The sequence below is a fragment of the Eublepharis macularius genome, chromosome 1 (assembly GCF_028583425.1).
Source record: "Eublepharis macularius isolate TG4126 chromosome 1, MPM_Emac_v1.0, whole genome shotgun sequence".
Classification (NCBI taxonomy): Eukaryota; Metazoa; Chordata; class Lepidosauria; order Squamata; family Eublepharidae; genus Eublepharis; species Eublepharis macularius.
The window spans coordinates 19,369,052-19,392,042 of record NC_072790.1 but is presented as its reverse complement, the minus strand read 5'-3'; the positions used below and the strand labels follow the sequence as shown (position 1 = coordinate 19,392,042).

At 41.5% G+C, this 22,991-nt stretch overlaps 1 protein-coding gene across 2 annotated transcripts in view; it reads left to right on the top strand.

Annotated features, from left to right (window-relative positions):
• Positions 1 to 22,991, top strand: part of EHBP1 (EH domain binding protein 1) — a 411,820-nt gene that overhangs the window by 291,774 nt on the left and 97,055 nt on the right. For both annotated transcript variants that reach the window (XM_054974434.1, XM_054974440.1), the window contains 2 exons: positions 8,466 to 9,365; positions 14,523 to 14,666. In XM_054974434.1, the coding sequence (XP_054830409.1) occupies positions 8,466 to 9,365; positions 14,523 to 14,666 (1,044 nt within the window). The remainder of the gene's footprint in view (positions 1 to 8,465; positions 9,366 to 14,522; positions 14,667 to 22,991) is intronic.

Below are 22,991 nucleotides of genomic sequence, written 5' to 3'. Positions count from 1 at the left end.
TTGTCCAGCTCAGTCAATTAAACTAAACAGTAAGGTGCATTGAGTTTTTACATTATGCAGAGTATTGAACAATGCTTTTGGTTGGTAACAAGTTTTTTTAAGAAGACAACGACAAAAATATTAATGAAATAACTGTCTGATAGTGTTCTGGGTCCAGGTTTATAATCCTCTATAATGTTAGGTAATCTAATATCCTTTAGATGTAAAGGTTATAAAGGGACATTGTAAAATGAGTTCAGTGATTTGAGACCCCATCTAACAATAACAAGGATACATTTTGGTTCTTAATGCAGCTTCCTGCAAAAGTCTTTTATGGTAGTTACAAATTTTAATTTCCATAAGATTCAAGGCATTGGCCCTAGAGGGATCCATTTTAAAATTGCTCATTTTCCACTTGATTCGCCTACAACAAAACTAACTGCAAATCAGCTCAATTTGTTTTATTAGCTGCTTTTTCATCTAGGCAGTGTGACTCTACACTTCAAACTGATTTCTTTTTTTGAATTCAGTTTATGCAATTCAAGATAATGCATGGGGAGAAAATCAAATTCTTTTCTTTAAAATGCACCCTTTCCTATATGTAGGAAATTAATACAATTCATTAGAAAAGTAAAAGAATACATTTGATAGAGGGAAACTGTATAACAGACATGTAGATTCTTGGTATCAACCAAACCTTTCCTAAATTTCCTAAATAAAGACTATTGTATGGGCTTGCAGTATTGGGGAAGTGAACTATTCGTTAGTTATGTGTTGTTCCCTTCTAAAACAGGAGAGGTATCAAGCACCATTCTTTCTTTGCTACAGCAGTGAAGTATATAAGGTTTGTTGGGAAAAAATAATGAAGAATTTTGAACTCTGTGTGGATACTTCGCCTTCTTTTTCAAAATTATGTGTTAAGCTGTTTGATGACCTAAGAGGATTATCTGTGACATCACACTGATTTCTACTGCAGCGTGTTTAACTTCAAAATCCTACAACTATGAGAGCTAATCAAACGTGACTTCAAGGTCCTCTGAGTATAAGAACTAATCAAACATGATTATAAGCCACAGCAAATAGAAGTTTGATTTTTCAACAAATGCTGTTAAATGTACAAACCAATTAGGTCATTTGTGTTTATAAAAATTGTGACTGAAAGTGGGAAGGGGGCATCGTAGGGGACTGATTAGCCCCTTTCTCTAATGTCCCTTTATTAAAGAAGCAATTGTTGTTGCCAGGCTGTGTTTTTTCCCCTTTCATCACTTTGCAACTCTTTGCCTGACAGCTACACGAAGTATCTCAGTTGCTTCCTGCAGATTTATTTCCTAGGCTCACACAGTTCTGCCCGATAACCCCATGCGCCCTTGATTGAAATGAATGCAGACCCTGGGAACAATCCTCGTGTATAAATTCCATGCAGATGTATGGCACATTTGACAAAGACTCCTCCTAACCAATTAAAACCCCATCCATGGATACATAAAATCCTTTTCATCCCTCTCTGTTCTGTCCTGTAAATTGACCAGAGCAGCGAGCAGGACTCGGTGTTCTCTGAATTTAGCAGTAAGCATTAACTTGTAGAAATTCACTTTTTAGAAGTATGAGAGATTTTGCTTGTGAATCATGAACACACGAGTTTTGATGAGAGTTCTATGCAGGTTAAAACCCAATGCAGCAAAAAACCTTGTCATCAGAAGTGTCCCATTAAACTTCTTTCCTGTCCTGAAAGCAGCATTGAATGAGGGGAAAGAAAGATATTTACCTTTGACATCTGACCTTGGCCAATATGTCAGTGTGTTAAATAACAGAGAGATATTTGGAAAACTGCCTGTGGTGCTTTTGTTGATGGATTGCAATTGATGTCTGTCAATCACTTGGACTGGAGTGGTGATGGTGTTCATTTTTCAATTCTTAATTAAGAAATGGTTATGGTAGAAAATAGAAAACGTTCATGTATACTTGCAAAGGTAGGCTTCAGTTCTGGCTGTAAACCTCTTAAGTGTTAAAGGGGGTCTTACATTAAAACAGAATATTTTTACTTTAGAAGTGTGGATAAGCCTAAAAACGCAATCATCTGATCAATTGCTCCTAAATTAGTTCAATTTGGCTCATAATAATGGGCAATAGGATTTACTAGATGGCTTTCACAACATTTAATATTTCATATACCTCACTATTTTGTCTTTTACTAACAAATTATTAATGTCAAACCATATCTTAATAGATATTGCAATAAGGCAGTGGAATCTGAAAGCTCCGGATAGTATTTTTTAAAAACTCAGACTGCAATGCAGCAGAACTGAACTGGAGCTTTTCTGCCCTTTGCTGGAAAAGTGAATGCTCTCTGTGAGTTCACAGAACTGCTGTGCTATAACATCACTGGAAGTCCTTTTAACTGAAATCCTTTTTATAAATGAACAAAGTTATTTCTAAATAATCTGTCCATCTAGTGTATTTTTATCCTGCCCTTTCTCTAGGGAGCTCGGAGCAGCGTAAATGGTTCTTGCTTCTCCATTTTATCTTCACAACAATCACACCAGGTAGGTGAGGCTGAGGGAGGTAACCAAAAACACCCATCAAGTTACATGTCAGAATCAGAACTGGAGCCTGGATTTTCCTCTGCTAGTGTAGCATACTAACCAGTATACTACACTGCACCAATAATGAAATACTTGAAAGTGCAATCCACTAGATAACGGTGTTGGCTGTAGCCCACCAAACCCTCCAACCATGATATAGTTCAGAGGTCCCTGACCTTTTTGAGGGCACCACATTGGGGACCCCTAGTCTACTGACATGTATCAAGAGCAGATTATGAGACCCAATACCTGTTCCATCTTCACTTCCCAAACTGGGACACAGAACTCTGACAAAGCATCAAGTATGACCTGCTTAGGTCTGCCTGTTCATGCTACACATCTGAGGCTATGAATTCATGGAGGGGGGAGGGAGAGCGCGCCTCTGCTGGCTCATTCTCTCAGTCCTGGAGCGCTCATCCAAAACTGAGAACAGAGTCTGTACTCATGCAGCTTTTTAACTCTTATAGATTATGTTCCCAACTTCAGGTGAGCACATTGCAGTTGGAGGCATGAGGCCAGCAGAGACAATCTTGCTCCTCCATATATTCATATCAATGGATATATTGCATGGACAGAACTACTTAATCAGACCATAGAGATGCCACCTGGCCATGGCTTTTGTGTACCATCAAATTACTGCTATGAACTTTTCTTTGCCAGCAAGCTCATCAGCCTTATTTTAATCATTTTTTACAAATTATATTAATCACAATTTCAATCAGTAGGTATTGAAGCTATTTTCAGTGTGAAATAAATAATAGAAACATTAAAACCAGCATTAAAATATAAAATGCAGCGGCAAAATTATAAAACTGTAAAACCCAATGCAAGAGTAAAACAAAATATAAACCAGTAATCTTTGCACAGAAGAATGAGAAAGAGGAAGCGGGGAAAGTTAACCAAATGCCAGGCGGGGGAAAAAGTCTTACACCTAAGACTGGACAACTTTGATGCCAGGCGACCGGCTGTGGGTAATGGAGTTCCAGAATTATGGCACCGTCACTGAAAACGAATGGCAAACCACTTCCCTTCTGAAGGTGAAGGGATACCAAAAAGTGCCATTGTTTATCATTTTTACCTGTGGGCATGTTCCTGTGGGAGTACATAGTCTATTAGCTAACATTGGTTCTGGACAGTAGAACTTTAAAGTCTCTAGCATTTTTATTGGGTCCTGAAGTCAATGGGAAGCTACTGTACCTCTTTTAGAACCTGTGAAATATACTCCCTGTAACAAATACCAGTCAGCAATCTCCCTGCTGCATTTTGCAGCAATTGAAACTCCTGAACAGTCTCCAAGGGCAGCCTCACAAAGAGAACCATGGGCATTCTGCAATACAACTTCCTCTGCATCAGAAACAAATGATAAAATACCATTTTAAAATTAAGTAATTGGGAATGCTGATGAAAGTTCAGGTTACATGAATGCTACAGAACATGAGTAATCATGAAATGGCTGTTGAAAGTTTAGTGGAACTAATACATTGTTCAAGTGAAGGGAGTAAATGTGAAGCTCTGCTCTACAGTATTTATCAAAAACTCATCCACCATACTTCCGTTTCATATGAAAAAAGTAACCATGAAAAGGTTCTTGTGCAACTGTCTTCTGAGAATGAAGTGATCAGCAATGAAAACTAAACATATCCTTTTATTTCCCCCTTCAAATTGTTGATTCAATACCTAATCACTGCTGGTATGATTAAGTATGCATGTGTGTGCAGTCAAGTCACGACCAACATATGACAACCCCAGCAAAGGACTTTGAAGACTAGTGAGGAGCAGAGGTGGTTTCCCATTGCCTTTCTCTGCAGAGTTTTCCTTGGTGGTCCCCCATCCAAGTACCTACCCTGCTTAGCTTCCGAGATAAAGCTATATTATGTCAACAAATGCCCCTGGAAGAACCATGTTGCATCTAGAGAGAATATCCAACAGTGAATATTTAAGATGCCTTTCCTGGTTTTTTGCAACTAGGTATGGAGCATGGTCAGAACACAATAATCAGAGCTTATACTTTTCAATGTGTTGGGTTTTATTACTATAAAAGGACACCAATGTGAAGTAAAAATCTGCTCTTTAGACTTGACCCTTATGTTTTAATGTCATGTGGCGGGATTTTGTTTCCTCCAAAGGTACTTTAAGATGAGCACCTGTCCATTTTATCTAGGACATTAAAATTTCTGTTAATTGTTACCCCATGACTTCTAAAAACTCAGTTGTCCTCAAGGTTGAGGATGACTCAAGAAGTTCAGCACTGCAGTGGTCTTATCTTTGGGGGCAGAGGTGTTGCCATTCCAGATCATTTATGAGTTCCTTCTTCAGCTCTTTCCACAGACTGTGAATGTACTTGCTGTGACCAGCTCTTTGCCCTCACACCCCTGTATCCATATTGTTTGAGCAGGTGATTCCCAGTTTCCTAATTTCCATTGTCCAGATGTGCCTTTGTTTCTTCATCAATATGCCTTGTAAACTGTGGAATTGATTTTAATTACTTCTTTGTGCTATCTCCACTGGCAATGGATGTTCTGTTGCTGGGTATTACAATCTAAAAAGTAGGCGGGGATATGCCTAGTCTCAAAGCTCATAATGTGCTGTCTAAAATATGCATACACATATATTTAAATATTCCAATTACAGCACCGAGTTTCAGCCTCTTAGGCTAATGCAGAAGACTATTTTCACAGTTTCACATCCCCTTCTGGTGTACCTATCTGTTGAAAGAGTAAAGAAAGTTCCCTGTTATCACAGAAAGTACTTTTCAGGGCTTTCCACGCACTTTTGATCCAGTTTCTAACTCTTATTTTAACAATTCACAAGAGTTGTAATCAAAAGATTTCTATCAAAAAGAAAAGACATCCATATAAACTAATACATGAAGTTATTTTTTTTCTCCACCAGAAACATTTAATGCCCAGGGTGCCTTTAAAAGGCTTCCTTGAAACCCAATACTGTTTTTCAAGACATGTCTTGGATAGTAATAATTAATTGTAAATTGAGAAACAGCTGTGATTTTCCAAAACTAGAAAAACCTGATGTACCAAGCACATTCCTTAAAGGGGTAGTGCTAGAAGAGGTGCCTCATACGATTTACTTGTGTTTTCTTGAAGTGATCAATGCATCAAATACTTGCAAAGCAGGAAACTAGGTGCTAATTAGCCTGATAGAATGCGCTTGCGCTCGTTCTCTATCAGCTGATCTAAGATGCTCTCCCCCCCCCCTCCGCATCTGACTATACTTTCAAACTAAAATAAATCTTTGCAGTTCTCTCCCTAGTAGAAGGCTGATCACATATTCCAAATTGGAGTAATATAGTATTTCTTTGTTTGCTATCTGAGATTCTTAATAGTCTGCTTGTTTGAACAAATATAATTTCAGCACACTCAGAGATGGCATTCCTGAGTCAGACATTCTTTTTTTTTTATGTATCATATATAGAGTCAGAGTTTGTGGGTGTACTATATGTTGCTCTGTAGAGAGATGTATTATATTACTTTACCCTGGACCACCCTAGACTAGAAATGGGCACAAAACGAACCAAAAAGAATGACGAACCGGCCCAGTTTGTGGTTTGCAAACCAGCAATTTCTGGAAGCTCCTTTCCACGAACTTCTGAACTGGTCTGCTGGTTCGTTTGGTTCATTTTAAAGCAATGCCATTTTCCGTGCTGCTGCAAAGCGGCACGAAAAGGGGCATTTAAACCTGCGGTCCAGCTGCTTGTTGGGGAGATCTGTGACAAGCAGCTGATCATGTAAACAGCAGGGCTTGGATGGCCAGCCAGGAGTTCCCAGCCAGCCAGCCAAACCCCACCCACTCATTAAATGGCCATTTCCCCACCGCTCAGAGTGGCCAAGCCCCGCCAAGCCCTGCTGTTTAAATGATCAGCTGCTTGTCAGGGATCTCCCCGACAAGCAGCTGATTTGCGGGTTTAAATGCCCGTTTCGGGTTTAAGTGTCCAGAAAGGGGCATTTAAACACCACGAACTACGAACCACTAACCGGTTCGCGAACTTACCCCAGTTTGTGGAAGTTCATGGTTCGTAAAAACGCACAAACCACACAGTTCATTTTTTTCACGGTTTGTGCCCACCTCTACCCTAGACAATTGGTGGTAAGCACATTTTTCTCTTACTGCAACAGTATTGCCAAGTGCAGCATGTTCTTAGTTCCTCAGGTGGGAATGACATCCGTTCATTTATGTGAAAGATAGTAAATGGCTACACTTGGGGACACCAATGAACTTGCTCTTCTCCGCAACCTTGTGTCTTCTCTGTATAACCCAGTCTTTGTTCTGTGTCTTAGTCACATGTGGTCACTTCTACCATGCCTGGATTCAAATTTCACCAACATTATATTTATTTTAACAAATGGGTACCACCAAGGACTTGCAGGGGACATCTCATTTTCTCCTTTCCACCTAGATCCTACTCTGAAATTCTACTACACTACACTTGTTTTTTAGGGGGATACTTTTGAACAGTAGCAAGCAACCGGGCCTGGGTGATGCCTAGAAGTTACATTGTATCAAGTGGTTGTTTCTGGCCCTGGCCCCAATGAGTCCCCCCCTCAAAGGCTAAAACAGCCCTGGAAAGGGCCCCCTCCATCTGCCTTTTACTGACAGCAGCCAAGCCTGGAATACTGGCTGAACTGTTATGGTTGCCTAGCAACATGTAACAACATAGCAACAGCCACCGAGGGCATCTGGTTAAAGCTACACATGGTCCTTTTATCATTTTGGGTGTTTTTTCCCCAGATTTTTCTGCAAAGCTGGGACATTTTTCAATGTGTAGGAAGATCTGTTCATGGATCCAGTCTCCAGATTTAAGTATCCACAGATTAAGGCCATCTGACCATTAGTATATGAGATGAATCCATACTGCATTTTATCTCCCCCATTCCCATTTTATCCTTGCCACAACTCTGTGATTTTGGTGAGGCTGAAAGAGGGTAACTATAACAAGGTTATTCAGCAAGTTTCATTACATAATCATTATTTATTTGCTTCATTTATAGCCTGCCTTTCTTGCTGAGATTCAAGGCAGATTACAAAATATTAAAACAATGCTATCAGACAGCATAATGGGGACTTGGACCCATGTCTCCCATATCTTACTCCGACACACTACTCATTATGCTTGAGTTAATATTTGTATTAGTTTTTAATTGCTGTAAGCTGTTTTGAAAGTAGGGTTGTCAGTTCCTGTTTGGGAAATTCCTGCAGATTTGGGGGCAGAGCCTGGAGAGGATGGGGTTTGGTGAGGGGAGGGACCTCAGCAGGATATAATGCCAATAGAATCTGCCTCCCAAGGCAGCCTTTTTCTCCAGGGGAACTGATCTCTGTGGCCTGGAGATCAGTTGTAGTTCCAGAAGATCTCTAGTCACTACCAGGAAGATGGTGACCTTATTTGAAAGTCAGTGTTTCGGTTGAAAAGGGGAGCAAAAATGTGGTAAATAAATAAACAATAGGTTCTGGAGGAGTGTTAGAAACTGGCTTTTCTACTCTAAATAAAGGACATATGCAGGGATTTCACCTGGCCATCCAAAAGTACTTTCTGAATCTATTAAGAGGAATATCACTATGTTGATGATAACATTGCAGTGCAACTAAACTACTTATGCCAGTTTAGCCTGTTTTACCTAGCTGCTTTACAAATATACAGTTTTCTTAACATATCCCCCTTTTTATTTTGTTTTATAACAAACAGCTTTATTGACATTTTCAATAGTGGCAAACCACTATCCAGTTTTCTTTTTAGGATGATTGAAAAAACGTCCATTGGTTTATAATGGAGTAGAGTTGTTCAGTTTCAGGAAATATTATGTGGTGTTTTATGCTATCTGTGCTAGCATTTTGTGTTCAATAGCAGTATCCTACATAGTAAAAACATTGACTTTGCTTTTTCTTTATTTTAAGGCCTATGATGGATTTGCCAGTTTAGGAATATCCCGACTTCTAGAACCTTCTGACATGGTTTTGTTAGCGATCCCTGACAAACTGACGGTGATGACCTATCTTTATCAAATACGAGCCCATTTCAGTGGTCAAGAGCTAAATGTGGTTCAGATTGAGGAGAACAGTAGTAAAAGCACATACAAAGTGGGCAACTATGAAACGGACCCAAACAGTTCTGTTGACCAGGAAAAGTTCTATGCAGAACTCCATGACTTGAAGCGGGAGCCAGAACTGCAACAGCCTGAAGAGAGTTTGGCAGATTTTGTTCTTCAGGATGAATCCGTATTTATAAATAACAACAGAGTTGGGGAGTCAGAAAGTGATCATCAGGCACCAGATATTTACCTTAGCCCAGGCGTGGCTCCCCCTTCATCTCACAGGACTAAAAGCAATGGAGATCAACAAAACATTCAACAGAGCTTGAGAAGGACTTTGCGGTTTGAGGAAGCTGAGAAAAGCAGTATGGTACAGGCACAGCCTCTGTTGGGGAGGAAGAAACTGCTCAAAGCAGACACTTTAGATCTGAGTGATTTGGCACAAGAAAGTAGTCCAAAGAGGGATGCATTTCTATTGCCACGTGAGGACACTGAAAAGAAAGGGCACCAGAATTCAGACAGTACCATTAATTCTGCACTGGAAAAACAGGGGCATCCCAGCCTTAAAGAAGACTTAAAATCTAATGCCGAATCACATTTTGAAACAACAAACTTGGACAAGGGAGATAAACTTGGATACTCCTACAATAGAGATGCAGATGTTGATCAAAAGACCCATGTGTCTCAGAGGGAAATGGAGGCGGATTCAGAACTTGATACCAAAACAACTGCAAATCAGATTGATCTGACCTCAAAAACTGCACAGGTAAGAAAACAAGGTTTCAGAATATTGCAATATAACTTTCTTTGCAGTCCAGTACGTGGTTAGAGATGTAAAATTTGAGGAATTTTTAAAGCCACAGGAAGAAACTTCTTTGTTGTTGTGAGGAAAATAACAGAAGGGGGCTAATATATGTAATACTTACTTTCCTATCAAACCTAAAATTCTTTTATTGAGTTGACAATATGAATTGCGTAATTTATAACTAAATTAGCATATAAGATTGTTCTGTTTGGCATATTTATGGAATTTATAAGTGTCTTCATTTTCTATAACAAAAAACTGCAAGTATATTCATAGAATTGCAAACTGCTACCATAGCACATGTATCTTTAATTTCTGCCATCTGAGAGGTAGGAAATATAGAAAACAAATACCACAGTAAACCAAAGGAAGTGTATTATTTGGACAGAAATTAAGGCACAATAGATAACACTACCAGCATGTTTGGATATTAAGCTAAACTTTATAACATTGTAAACATTGAACTCTTTAATAATGTATATCATTAAACATGTTATGGCATATTAATTGTTGGCAAAGTTATTTATGTTTTAACAAAAATAATCTTGCAGCATGCATAGGAATTATCTAATGTTGTGGATTGTCTTACATAACAATTTTCATACTACACATTTTGAGTAAAACCAGTCTTTCCTTTCACTTGTTCCCAAAAGAAAAAAAAATCATAGTTTCTTTCAGTGTTTCTCAACATTTCCCATTTTACCAGTTACTCAGACTTTTTGATGCTATACATTTTGAGTGGAAAAACTTTGTCCTGAAAAGCATTTTACTCATTCAAAACCAGAAAATGTTTCATGCAAGTTTTTTCCCCCCAGTGCTCCCCAAGTCCTAAGACTTTCCCCCCTGATATTTTCCATTTTTTTTCCTGGCCTTCATGTCTCTTCATGTGTTACTATACTATGTCATTGGGATATTTGAATCCTGTATTCAAATGTAAAACAAGCCATGACTTGACATTGTGGGATCAGGCCTTGGAAGTGCTCAGTGTTGCATATGAGCGCATATGCCCCCTCCTCCCTCTCCCCTCTCACACAGAATAGATTTAAATATCCCCATGTTCCCAACAGATCTACCATTTGTTCTCTTGCCCATAAACTGGAATCCCAAAACAGAATTAAACCACAGTTTGGGATTTTGAGGTTGGAGTCGATAGAAAATTTCCATTGACAGAAGGGCTTTCCATCAGCAGTGTGTGATTTCCTTGCCTCTCCAGTCCAGCCCCAGCACACACATCCCTCTGAATGCTGCTTCTGAGTAACAGAAGATTCCCCCACCCCAGTAATGGTATGAGAGGAGAATCAGCAAAAATCATCCCCCTCCCCCCAGACCCAGAGTTGCCAGACATGGTAACCAGCAGGAGACTGGGAGGCAGGGACATGGTAGGGCAGTTGTCAACAACACTGTGACATCAATTCTGGGAAAATCTGGAAGCAATGTCAGGAATCTCTAGGAATTGTCTGAGACCATAGAGATGACCAATGACATTTTCCGTTGTTCCTGGCAATAACATAACGCCATTACCCCAACTGTCTGTTTTTGCAATAGCAGCAGAATGATACCCAGGCTCACCAGGGGAGGGGGCTGGCAACCCTACCCAGTCCCCAGAAGTTTTTTACTAGATCTAATCCAAAACGCTGTGGCGAATATTAGAATTCCTAACGTTCTCTGTTGAAGCTATAGTTGGAGATTGGAACAAGAAGCCCTTCAAAGCTATTGGTAACATTGCTCCTTGTCGACCTCTCTGACCCTTGGAATGAAAGCCAACTCCATGGTTTACCATGGAGCTGGGTGACCTGAAGAGGGCTGGAAGATATCTATAAAGACATCAATAGAAAACTGGCATTAAATCAGATAGAACATGCTATAGCCCATAGTAATGCTATAGCCCATGTAATGGTGGTGATAAAGAACCTATATTTCTGTGCATCTATTGTATTAGCTGGTTCATGACCATTCCAGATATTTAAGGTATCTCAACACCTTCTGACTCCTAAATCTGAACCTTTACTGTATCAAGAACAATTAGCTGTGACAGCTTTGCAGAGTTTTTTGCTGACAAAATAGCACAAATTATAAGTTCTGATTGCAATACTGTGATTTAGGCAAAAATGAAGAAATGCTTAATACACCATCTGGTCTGCTTATGAACCATTTTAATCCAGTGACAGTGATGGATATTGACAGGATCCTGGCATCTGCGAAGGCCACCACTTGTGCTCTGGATCCTTGCCCATCTTGACTGCTAAAATCACGTAAAGACCACATAAATGAGCCCTTTATGTCTATCATAAATCAGTCACTAACTCAAGGTGCCTTCCATTAGCCACTCAAAGAAGCAATTATCCGCCTGCTACTTAAAAAACCACCCCTAGGCAAAAGTGATTTGGCCAATTTATCACCCAAGTCTCTAATCTGCCCTTTCTAGGCAAAGTGATTGAGAGAGCAGGAGCAGGTCTTCTTGGATAATTCTTTAGCTGTGGATGCTTTTCAGTCTTATTTAGGTGGGGCTATAGGACAGAGACAGTTCTGGTGGCTTTAATAAATGACCTCCATCTGAATGTAGACAAAGGCCATGCTTCTTTGTTACTTCTCCTGGATCTATCTGCAACCTTTGACACAGTAGATCATACATTTGGAGGCAGAAGTCGGAATCAGGAGATGTGCTTTGGACTGGTTGAAATAATTTCTCATGGAACAGACTCAAATGGTTGCTGTTGGAGAGCAGCTAACTTCAGGGTAGGAATTATTTTGGGGGGGTTCCACAGAGAGCAATCTTATCCCCCGTGTTATTTAACCTTTAAGTACATCCTTTAGGAGAAATTATTTGTAGCTATGGAATTGGATATCATCATTATGCAGATGACAGCGAACTCTGTATCTCTCTGTTCAAATCCCCTGGTGATGCACTAGAGATCATAAGTTGCTGCCTGACAGCTGTGGTCAGTTGGCGGAAAGGGAACAAATTGAAACTGAACCCAGACAGGACAGAAGTGATGCTGGTTAGGAAGGCAGAGTTATTGAAAGACTTTATGCTCGCCACTTTTGATGGGGTTCAGCTGACCCTTGCAGACTCACTTAAGAGCCTGGGGTTATACTGGATCCAGCAGTGCTGCTAAAGAAGCAAGTTAATGCAGTTGTAAAAAATACCCTCCACAAACTCATTCTAGCCTGAAAGATGACCCTCTGCCTTGACACAACTAATCTGGCCATTTGGATCCATGGCAGGGTAACACTGAGGCTTGACTACTATAATGCACTCTCCGTAGGTCATCTTGGAGACTCCACTTGATACAGAATACTGAGGCTTGGTTATTATCAAGAGCTAGACAGAGCATGCATATTACTCCCATTCTGCAGTCACTTCATTAGCTGCCCATCAGTTACCAGGCTCAATTATAAATTACAAGCCGTATTTACACAGCGTATCTGCGAAGACTGAAGGTGGGTAGGAAAGAAGGCAGCATTGCACCGAAAGCTCTCTCACTCCGTGTATCTACATTCACTTGAAGGTGGATAAGGGTCCTATACACACACACATGCTTTGTAAGCATGTTAGGTGCTCTCCCAGTGATCAGAAATCCTTCTTTTTGAGGATCCCTGAGTATGTGGAAGAGCACCTACACATATAGAATCTTGGCACACCTTTGAGTAAATGATGCATGGAAAACAGAGTTTGTTACTGCGATACTACCACCACCCATGTATGTTTAGTCTCCATGGATAAGTTATATGAAAAGAGGTGTAGTAATGAGCTGCTGGAAAAGATGCTGCATATGTCACTTGCAAGAACTGCACAATTTATATTTTCATCCTGGACCAGTGAGTGTTATGTTGAAGTCACTGATACTGGCTTTCCCAGTGGATCCTGTGTTCAGTGTGATTGCGCCAATTAGAAGAGAGTAAATGTCCCCATTTAAAACAAAAATATGCAAGTGGATTCAGCATTTTTACTTTAACTAGATCCTTTGGCCCAGTCAGGTGGGAAAGAATCTCACAACTGAGCCTGCCTACTTTGTTCTTGTATTCAAATGCTTATTAGAGTTGCATGGCAGGCACTGTGAGGATACAGCTCCTGCACTACTTATAGGTAAATGTGAACTGAGTCCTCAGGCATTACAGTTCCTTTCTATGCAGCAGGCTGATTTGCCTTGCCTTTCGCTCTGTGCCTCCTGCACCCATCCCCTCCTCCCCATAGGAGGAAGATAGGAGGCATTTTTTGCAGAATATGGAGGCGGTAGAGTTTTCTTACACAGTTACATACATTGTCCCATTAGGGCAGGGGTCCCCAACCTTTTTGAGCCTGCAGGCATCTTTGAAATGTTGCACAACATGGTAGGCACAGCCACAAAATTGCTGCCATAAAACAGCTGCAAGAGAAGGTGGAGCCAGCTACAAAATAGCTGCCGTAGGAGGCAAAGCCAGACGGGAAAAAAGCTGCTGTGACTTACCTTCAGTCACACAGTGAAGATCCTTGGGCTGAGGAGGCAGCAGCTGCCAACACATTTTTTAAAAGCTGCATAGCCAATTAAATCTCTAGTGGCCAATCAGAAGCCTTGCTGGACAAAATACCCACCTGACCCCACCCCTTTCTAAAAATACTTGGCCAGTTCCAGAAAAAATGTTGGTAGGCACCCAGGCACCCACAGGCACCACGCTGGGGATCCTTGCATTAGGGTGTTGTCATTCTGCTCCATCCTTTAGATGAAATTCTTTTAAATAAAATGTTGTTAAAAGATTGATCCAAGGCAGTGCTATACCAGCAAGGTCTTTGATGGAGGAAAATTACATAAAAGGATGCTTTTTCCTCCCTAGGTTTCATGGTCAACATTTTAGAGAATAGGACCCATACCGCTCCTGAAGTCACAAATGTGTGTGTGTGCGCGCGTGTGTGTAAGACAGAGAGAAAGATTAGTTATGGGTTGATGTATCATTTTATCTGTAAAGCCTGCCTTTCCCATGATCCACTGCAACAGTCCTGCTTTGAAGCATTCCTGCCCCATTATTAGCACTCTAGTATGTAGTATATGAATGGGATAGTGAAAGTTACTCTACTATTGTATAGATGATTCTCTTGGGATTCTTTGACATTAATTCTGGTATTTTTGTTTGTTATTTAAGCAACGAATGTTATCAAGACAGGAAGAACTAAAAGAACGGGCAAGAGTTCTGCTTGAACAAGCGAGGAGAGATGCGGCTCTGAAGGCAGGGAATAGGCACCTCTCCAGTGCAACCACCACGGGCCGCTCGAAGCAACTGAGTGATGTAAGGAACCACTGGCCATCATGGCCCTTGTTAAGAGAAGAAATTGTTTACAACTTGTGTCCCCAATCATATATTTTTTAATGTGAGTAGTGAACTACTGTCGCTGTCCATGACATCAGAACACAGTTAAGGTATGGAGATGGCAGAAGGGGGATTATTTATGGGTGATTCTCCCTGTCCTACAAGTGCTGAGCATTCATCTCCTCCTAGCAAGAGCTGATTATTATTTCCTACTGACTGAGGCTGAAGGAAGATCGAAAGTCTGTTGAAAGGCATCGCTCTTTGAATGCCAACTGATTTAAAATATTAGTCAGATGAAAGGCAAAGTTATCAGTCACGTTACAGTGTTGCACCCAATACTGTTTCTCACAGTGACCCTCCTTTTATCATCAGAACGAATTATTCCAATGGAGCTGGAAAGCATAGCTAAGCAAACCTGGGTCCAATGGGGAGGCAGCTGCCGTTGCCTATTGCGCCACCAGTAACCTCAGTGGTGACCTGGAGGGGACTGTAATCTCTGGAGATGAAAGCTAATTAAATTTTTATGCAATCCTTCCAAAGCAGAGGTTGCCTGTTGTGTCACATCGTGTGCTGTAATTTTGCAATTCCAACCATTTGCACTGTACTGCAGCTCTCACTTTGCTAATGACTGCCGTGTGGCCAAACAATTATTTCAAAGCCTTTCAGTAAAACGTTTGTTTATATTTGCTAGTGTAAATTGCCTTGTGCCCCTATCCTGTCTGGCTTTACTTTACCAGTTATTTACATAGGTGTCATTGCTGGCCCTGTTTAATTTCCTTACTCATTCTCGTTTTGCAGTTAGTAGCTTTTAAACATTTTTACCTCTGAGAAAGCATTTCTTGTCCATGCAGTTGGACATGATCTTGCTACAAATCTAGTTTCAAAAGATACCAGTGTTTTGAATTCTGTTCAGATTGCATGACTAGTATTTGAGCATGGCTTCTTACATATTAGATTGGTCCTCAGTTTATTGAGTTCTTACACTTTTAAAAAAGACTACGCTTTTAAAAAAGACAGCAAATGATATTTAATCTGAATTTGCATTATTTTTGGAGTAAACGGAGTAGATTTTAAGAGCCCCAAAGTAAACTTGGCTAACGTTAGAGTGGTCATGCATTTTATCTGAACGCAGCACTCTGTTAAATGACATGACAATGCACCACTATTATGTTCAGTGCTGCATGTAACTATACCACTGATACAGAATAGTAATGTCCAGTTGCACTCTGTAGTACCAGCTCCTTGCAGTAGGGGTGTGCATCTCCCCCCAAAACTTGGTAAATCGTAATATTTTTTTATCAAACCTGAGAAAAAAATCAGAATTCCCTGAATTCCGAATTGATTCTCTAATTTGGTTCAGATTTTTCTGAAAAATTCGGCCATTGTTTTCTATGGGAAAATCACTCTGGGAGATATCTAGTTGACTGGAGAGGTCATTCTTCAACCAAATTTCACAAGGGAATGCCTTGAGCTTATGGATAGGTACTGCTTGGTTCTGTCCTGTGGTGTTTCCCCACTGGCTGCATTCAGTGCCTGGTTGCTGTGAATGACAATAGCTCTGCTGGGCTAAGTGGCAACAGTGTTATTTGCTTCAGTTTAGTTTGGGTGGAATGGATGTGATTCTCTGATGTGGTGCTGGTCCCACTTCCTTCACATTGGTTCTAAGGGGATTTCATTCCTCTGCTTCCGTTTGGTTCTGTTGGGCTTGGGAGTGTGCCTTAGCCATGGCAGCCTTGCCCCAGTGTGTTTCTGCAATGGGAGTCAGCTTTAACATTTTCCCCATAGGAAACAATGGAGTGGCTGGGGGCACTTTGTTCAGTGGCTCATAGAATTGGCCCCCGGGATCCAATCTTCCTGAAACATGTGGGAGGGGTGATCTTTAGATGACAGTCAGGAGTAGGTCCCTAGAAAATTTGGTGGAATTTGCATAAAATATGCTGCCCCCAGATAGCCCCCAGATATTTTTCCTCATAGGGAATGATGGAGAATGGGTGGGGGAACCTTCTTTGAGGATCCATAAAATTGGCCCCTGGGGTCCAATCTTAATGAAACCAAGGGGTTCTTTATAGAATAGTAAGCAGTTCCCACCAAATTTGGTGAAGTTTGGGTGAAAAATGACCCCTCTAGCTTACCATATAGCTCCCAAAGTGATTTTCCCATAGAAAACAATGGTTGCATTTTACCTTCTTCTTTTTTTTAATTCGGTAAAAATTCGGGATACCTGATCTTTGATTTGGAATACCTGTGCTTTACCAAATCAGCCAAAATTTGATATTTTAATCCAGATTCCAAACCAAACTGCACACCCCTTCCTTGCAGTCTCCAACAACTCTCTCGCAGTATAGGGCTTGTCTTCTTGCCCAAGAACTTTTAAACATATTGCTATAAAATATTTGTTATTTTAGAAGGCAAACAGAATGGGTGTTATTTCTATGTTAAATTGCAGGATTATAATGAGGAATAGTAATTCTTCCTTGTGTGCTATGGTGATAGCTGCTCCAATTTACTTTACCATTTGAAATGTATTTTTATTGTTTTATTATTATTGCTTTATTGTAGCTTGGCTTGGTTTGATCTGTTTGTTGTTATCTCCTTCCCCAAAATTAATTCTGAATTTGGTACAACTGTCAAGTTCTTGAGTACCTCTCTCATACCTTTTCATGGGGAGAAATTAGCGATCATACAGAGCTCTGCTGAGTTTGCTTAAATAAGATGTATGCCTTGCCACTCAACCCATCCCCAGAAAGACCAGAGGTTTTTGAGCTGGTAGTAGGATTGCCAACCTCCAGGTGGGGCCTGGAGATCTCCTGGAATTACAACACGTCTCCAGACTATGGAGATCAGTTGCCCTGGAGAAAATGATTGCTTTGAAGTGGCTTCATGTCCTTGCTGAGCTCCCTCCTTTCCCCAGACTCTGCCCTCCCAAGGCACCACTCCCAAGTCTCCAGGAATTTTCCAATGTGGAGTTGGCAACTGTAGCTGGTAGTCAGATACTGCCTTCATACCAGCATGGTGTAGCCAAGTTCTAATGTTAATCTCTTTGTGCTTGTGACTTTTTAAAGTGCTTGTGACATCCATTTATTATTTCAATTCCTGATAGGCTTCTCTTGCATCTCTAAATGCTCCACATACATGTAAACCTTCCTGTCGTTGTTCAGTGTTTTGAAAGTCATGACTAACTAACTACGGTTCGGCGTGATGCTCTTCTTTTCATCTTTTCTGCAGTTACAAAAGGACTGATGCTGCCACAGTTTTCAACTGCCCCTCCTTGTACATTCAGGCAGTACAGAATTAAACCAAGTTTAAATTTGCATTACATGATGAAGATGGTTCAAAAGAGTGTCTCCTGGCAAAGAACTCTGGTATTTTAGTGAAGTTGCTGAACATCTTGTTTGACTTTCTTCAACTGCCTGAAAGAACTACAGTTCCTAGAATTCTCCGGGATAAGTTTATAGACAGTTAAAACACTTTTAAACTGGCACGCGTTTGTAGTGAAAGTAAAGCCCAGCATATCTAGCTGCTTATTCAGGATAATTTCATTCTTGTTGAAAATTGACACTTCTTGATATTGCAAGTGTAACTAACATCTGCAGCTTATACTGTGCTAAAGAAAAGATCTGCCCTTATGTGTGTAGGAGGGGTCAGTTGTGTGGAGAGAGCTTCATAGGCAGGGCTTTTTTTCTGGGAAAAGAGGTGGTGGAACTCAATGGGTTGCCCTCGGAGAAAATGGTCACATGGCTGGTGGCCCCGCCCCCTGATCTCCAGAGAGAGGGGAGTTTAGATTGCCCTCCGTGCCATGCGCCACGTGTGGAGGGCAATCTAAACTCCCCTCTGTCTGGAGATCAGGGGGAGGGGCCACCGGCCATGTGACCATTTTCAAGAGGTTCCAGAACTCCATTCCACCGTGTTCCTGCTGAAAAAAAGCCCTTTTCATAGGAGTGTGTAGCAACCATTCACTTATATGGGAATAAAGATGGCTGCTCAGGGGAATTTGTAGCCTTGATAAGGTCCCTTGATAAGGTTTGTTTCTTGAGGCAGGGTTTGTTTGTTTGTTTGTTTGTTTATGTCATTTATAGTCCATCTTTCTCACTGAGACTCAAGGTGGATTACACAGTGTGAGTTAGTACAGTCAATTTCAAGGATATTTCAATAATATAAATTTGAATTTGCAAAGATTTAAAACCAGTAGAAATCTAATACACAAAGTTGAAGAAATGCTGAAACAGAGCATTAGCGATTGTAAGTGACATATTAAGCAACGTAGAACTACCTAGTAGGATCATACTTAAACCAACAGATAGTATGTGTCAGCAGATAGCAATAAAGTCTATGGTCCCTGAGCCGAACTAAACGTGATGAGTTACTAGAGTTCTACACGTGTCTGCTTAGCTCAAGTTTTGATGGGAAGTGTAGGCCCTTGCAGCTTTAAGTTTAAGGTTTAGAGAGCGGCAGGAAGGGCGTGGGGCTCTTGACGGGTGCCCCCCTTCCCCTCCGCTGGGTGTGGGGGGGATTCAGGGCCCATCTCTTCACCCCTTCCCCACACAGCAGACAGGGCACCTGGCTGTTGCTAGCGGCTTTGGGCAGGACCAGACAGACAGGGCACCCGGAGCATCGCTGCATCTTCCCCCTCCCTCGCCTGGCCCCCGCCCGAAGCCACACGGCCCAGGGCTGCATAGCTCTGCGAGGGCCAGGTGGGTGGGGGGAGATGCAGCAATACTCCAGGAGAGCATGGGAAAGGCACCCAGAGTGTCACTGCATCTCTCCCCCCACTCGCCCGGCCCCCACCTGAAGCCGCACAGCCTGGAGCTGCATAGCTTGGCGGCACTCTTCCTTTCCCCCTGCTTGCCTGGAGCATCGATACATCTTTCCCCCACCACTTGCCCAGGCCACACACAGCGACGCCAGGCTATGCAGCTGCGGGCTGTTCGGCTTTGGGCAGGAGCCAGGTGAGTGAGCGGAAGATGCAGCAACACTCAAGGCACCTTTCCCCCCCGCTCACCCGGAGCGTTGCTGCACTTCCTCCCCCGCCCCCGCTTGCTCGGCCCTTGCCTGAAGCCACACAGCCCAGAGCTGCATAGCCCGGCATTGCTGTGCAGGGGCCAGGCAAGTGGGGGGGGGAATGCAGCGATGCTCCAGGTGAGCGGGGAAAGGCACCCAGAACGTCACTGCATCTTCCCTCCTCTGCTTGCCCGGTCCCTGCCCAAAGCCGCGTGTCACTTCATCTCCCCCACCCCCTGCTCACCCGGCCCCCGCAGAGGGACGCTGGGCTATGCAGCTCTGGGCTGCATGACTTTGGGTGGGGGCCAGGCAAGCGAGGGAGAGGAAGATGCAGCGACACTCTGGGCGCCCTGTCTTCTGGCCTCTTTGCCCAGTCCCACCCGAAGCCCCGCTAGCAGCTAGCAGCAGCCAGACGACCTGTCTGCAGGGAAAGGGGGGAAGAGAGGGCCCCCGAAACTCCTCTATACACCCAGCGGAGGGGAAGGGGGGCACCCGTCAAGAGCCCTACGCCTGCACTTCCCTCCCTGCCCCTCTGTAAACCTTAAACTTAAAGCTGCAAGGACCTACACTTCCCATTAAACCTTGAGCTAAGCAGACACGCATAGGACTCTAGTAACTCGTCACGTTTAGTTCGGCTCCCTGTCTCTTTACTGATGCATCTCTTAGATCACTTCCTTACAGTACAGCCCTCCTACCTGATTTTGCCTTTCCTGCAACAGTTTTGCCCTTTGTATTTAATGGGAACAATGGAGAACTGGGTCTGCTTCCATCCCTTCACCTGTACAGCTCCTCAGACATTTTTTTGCTTAGTCTAAAGAGTTAAAACTTAATAGCTAGCTTTTACATGTATGATGACTCTGAGGAGTGAGAATATTCTTTCCTGAATTACCATGTTGGCCTTTTGCCATTGTATCTTATCTTTCAAAGACTTTTTGTATATTAGTTGTAGCCTACAGTTTGGGGGGAAACATCATACTACACCCCATTAATATAGCAGAGCTGTTAGGTTTCAGCCATTGTTGAATGTTACTATGTTGTCTTGCATTACTTTATCCAAAGCACTTTGCATAGCAGGTGGTGACAGGACAACATGTTTCATAACCTGTCCATGCTGGTTGGAAAGCAAGTTATTAGATTTGTTTCAAGTAGTTAGCCGTATTGGTCTGCAGTACAACAGCAGCATTTGAGTCCAGTGGCACCTTAGTGGCCAAAAAGATTTTTCAATAGTATAAGCTTTTGAGAGCCAAAGTTCCCTTCTTGAGATACAGTATTCTTCATGTATATGTAGAAGGAAGCTTTGACTGTCAAAAGCTTATACTTTTGAAAATCTTGTTGGTCTCCAAGGTATCACTGGATCCTGTTATTAGATTAATCTTATTGTATTGTAACAAAGGGAAATGGACTCTGTTGGGTAATGACCCAGTCTTCTTCAAGCATCAACACATTATAAGTGGACTATAACAATATCAATCTAAATTAAAGCACATGGTATTCGAACTTTCTACCCTCGGGGAATATTTTCCTTCTCTGTGAAGAACCTTTGCATATGATCTCCTGCTACTTGTGGGGCATGTTTTAGGGTGACAATTCAGTTCTCATGGAGCACTGGCCACACCTGTTACCTTTGGACATACCTGATATTCCCTTGCAAAGATACTTTGGAGAAGACGATTAGTTCTGATAGGCAAGCAGTCTTTGGGGGATTACTGGTTTTCCCATTGTGGAAACTTGTTAAGTTTTCTGAGGACCCCAGGTTCCCTGGAACAGAGTTTGTAGAAAACATCTGAATTAAAGGGAGAAAAGAGAAGAGAAGGCTAGGTGCTTCTTTTAAAGAAAATACCTGTTTGTGCTGTTTCAGATTTCAAGAAATAATGTATCCTCACATTTAACAAGTTTATATTACCAGTCTTGATACACATCTGCATTGGGTCGAAAATACAATCTCTAAATTGGGACAACATAGCCAAGTAAAAATGATGATCTAGATAGATATTAACTTATCAACAGAGAAGTTGATACGTTGATATCAATACGTAGAAATTGATATCATTATGTAGCAACAAAGGGATTATGATGGTTGTTGTGGGTTTTCCGGGCTGTATTGCCGTGGTCTTGGCATTGTAGTTCCTGACACTGAGAGATCCCTGTCTTTCGGTGCTACACCTCTGAAGATGCCAGTCACAGCTGCTGGCGAAACGTCAGGAACTACAATGCCAAGACCACGGCAGTACAGCCCGGAAAACCCACAACCATCATTCTCTGGCCGTGAAAGCCTTCGACAATATATAAAGGGATTATGGTTGTGGGTTGTGTTTGGAACACATTTTTATTCATACTAAGTAATAATCATAATCATAATTCAGAAATAAGCCAGCTGTCTACTTCACATTAGTGATGTAAAAATGAAGAGGCTGTCTCCCATGTTGAATTTTTAAATAGCTTGATGGCATACCTACTGGATGAAGAAACCAAATCCATGTAATACCTTTTACTGAGGCCAGCCCAAATTGTGCAAGCTTTCAGATTCTTCAGAATCCTTCATCCCGTGGAAGGAAAGTGGAGGGAAAAAGCAGATTTTCCAAGTTCAGATCTTAAGGGTCTATGATGCCAGCCTTTAAAATCTGGACCTGAACGTTTGATTGTTTTCCCGCCTTCATTTGTAACATCTGTTTGATAAGAGTTCTGAAGAAGTTGAAAGCTTGTACAATGTTTCATGTCATTTGGTTTGCTCTCAGTGAGAGGTTATCACACGGATTTTGTTTCTTTTTCTGGATTTTACACCGGCCAACATCACTAATTTAAAACTTTTTTATACCTGCTTGAAATTTCTTTGTGTGAAGGGAGACTTACATTATTTCAGAGCGCAAGTTTTGGCATGTACAACTGCCACACATGAAGAGGAAATATAATTTCTCTTGCTGTATTTTTGAAAGTCATTTGTGCAGTATAATTAAAATCCTGTCCTTTTCATAGCTAGCAAGGAAGCAAAAAAAATATTCTTATAGAGATCAGTTTTAGAATTAACTAAAACTGTTAATTCTACATCTTATTTTTACACCTAAGGATGTGTCCTAGATGTTGTCACTTGCATTTTATAAATTGTAAGTTATTTTGTCATTTAAATTGGTCTATTGGCCAACTTATGTTGTTGTAGTACCAGAAAATTCCAAAAATGTACCATCAAAAATTTAACAACAGGTTTCTAGTCCAAGCAGAAAAACACTACCCAAGTTAAAGAACTTTACATGTTTTCTTGTTGCCTGTTCGTAAAGACCAGTAGAAAAGTGATCTCTGTTTCAGAGAGAT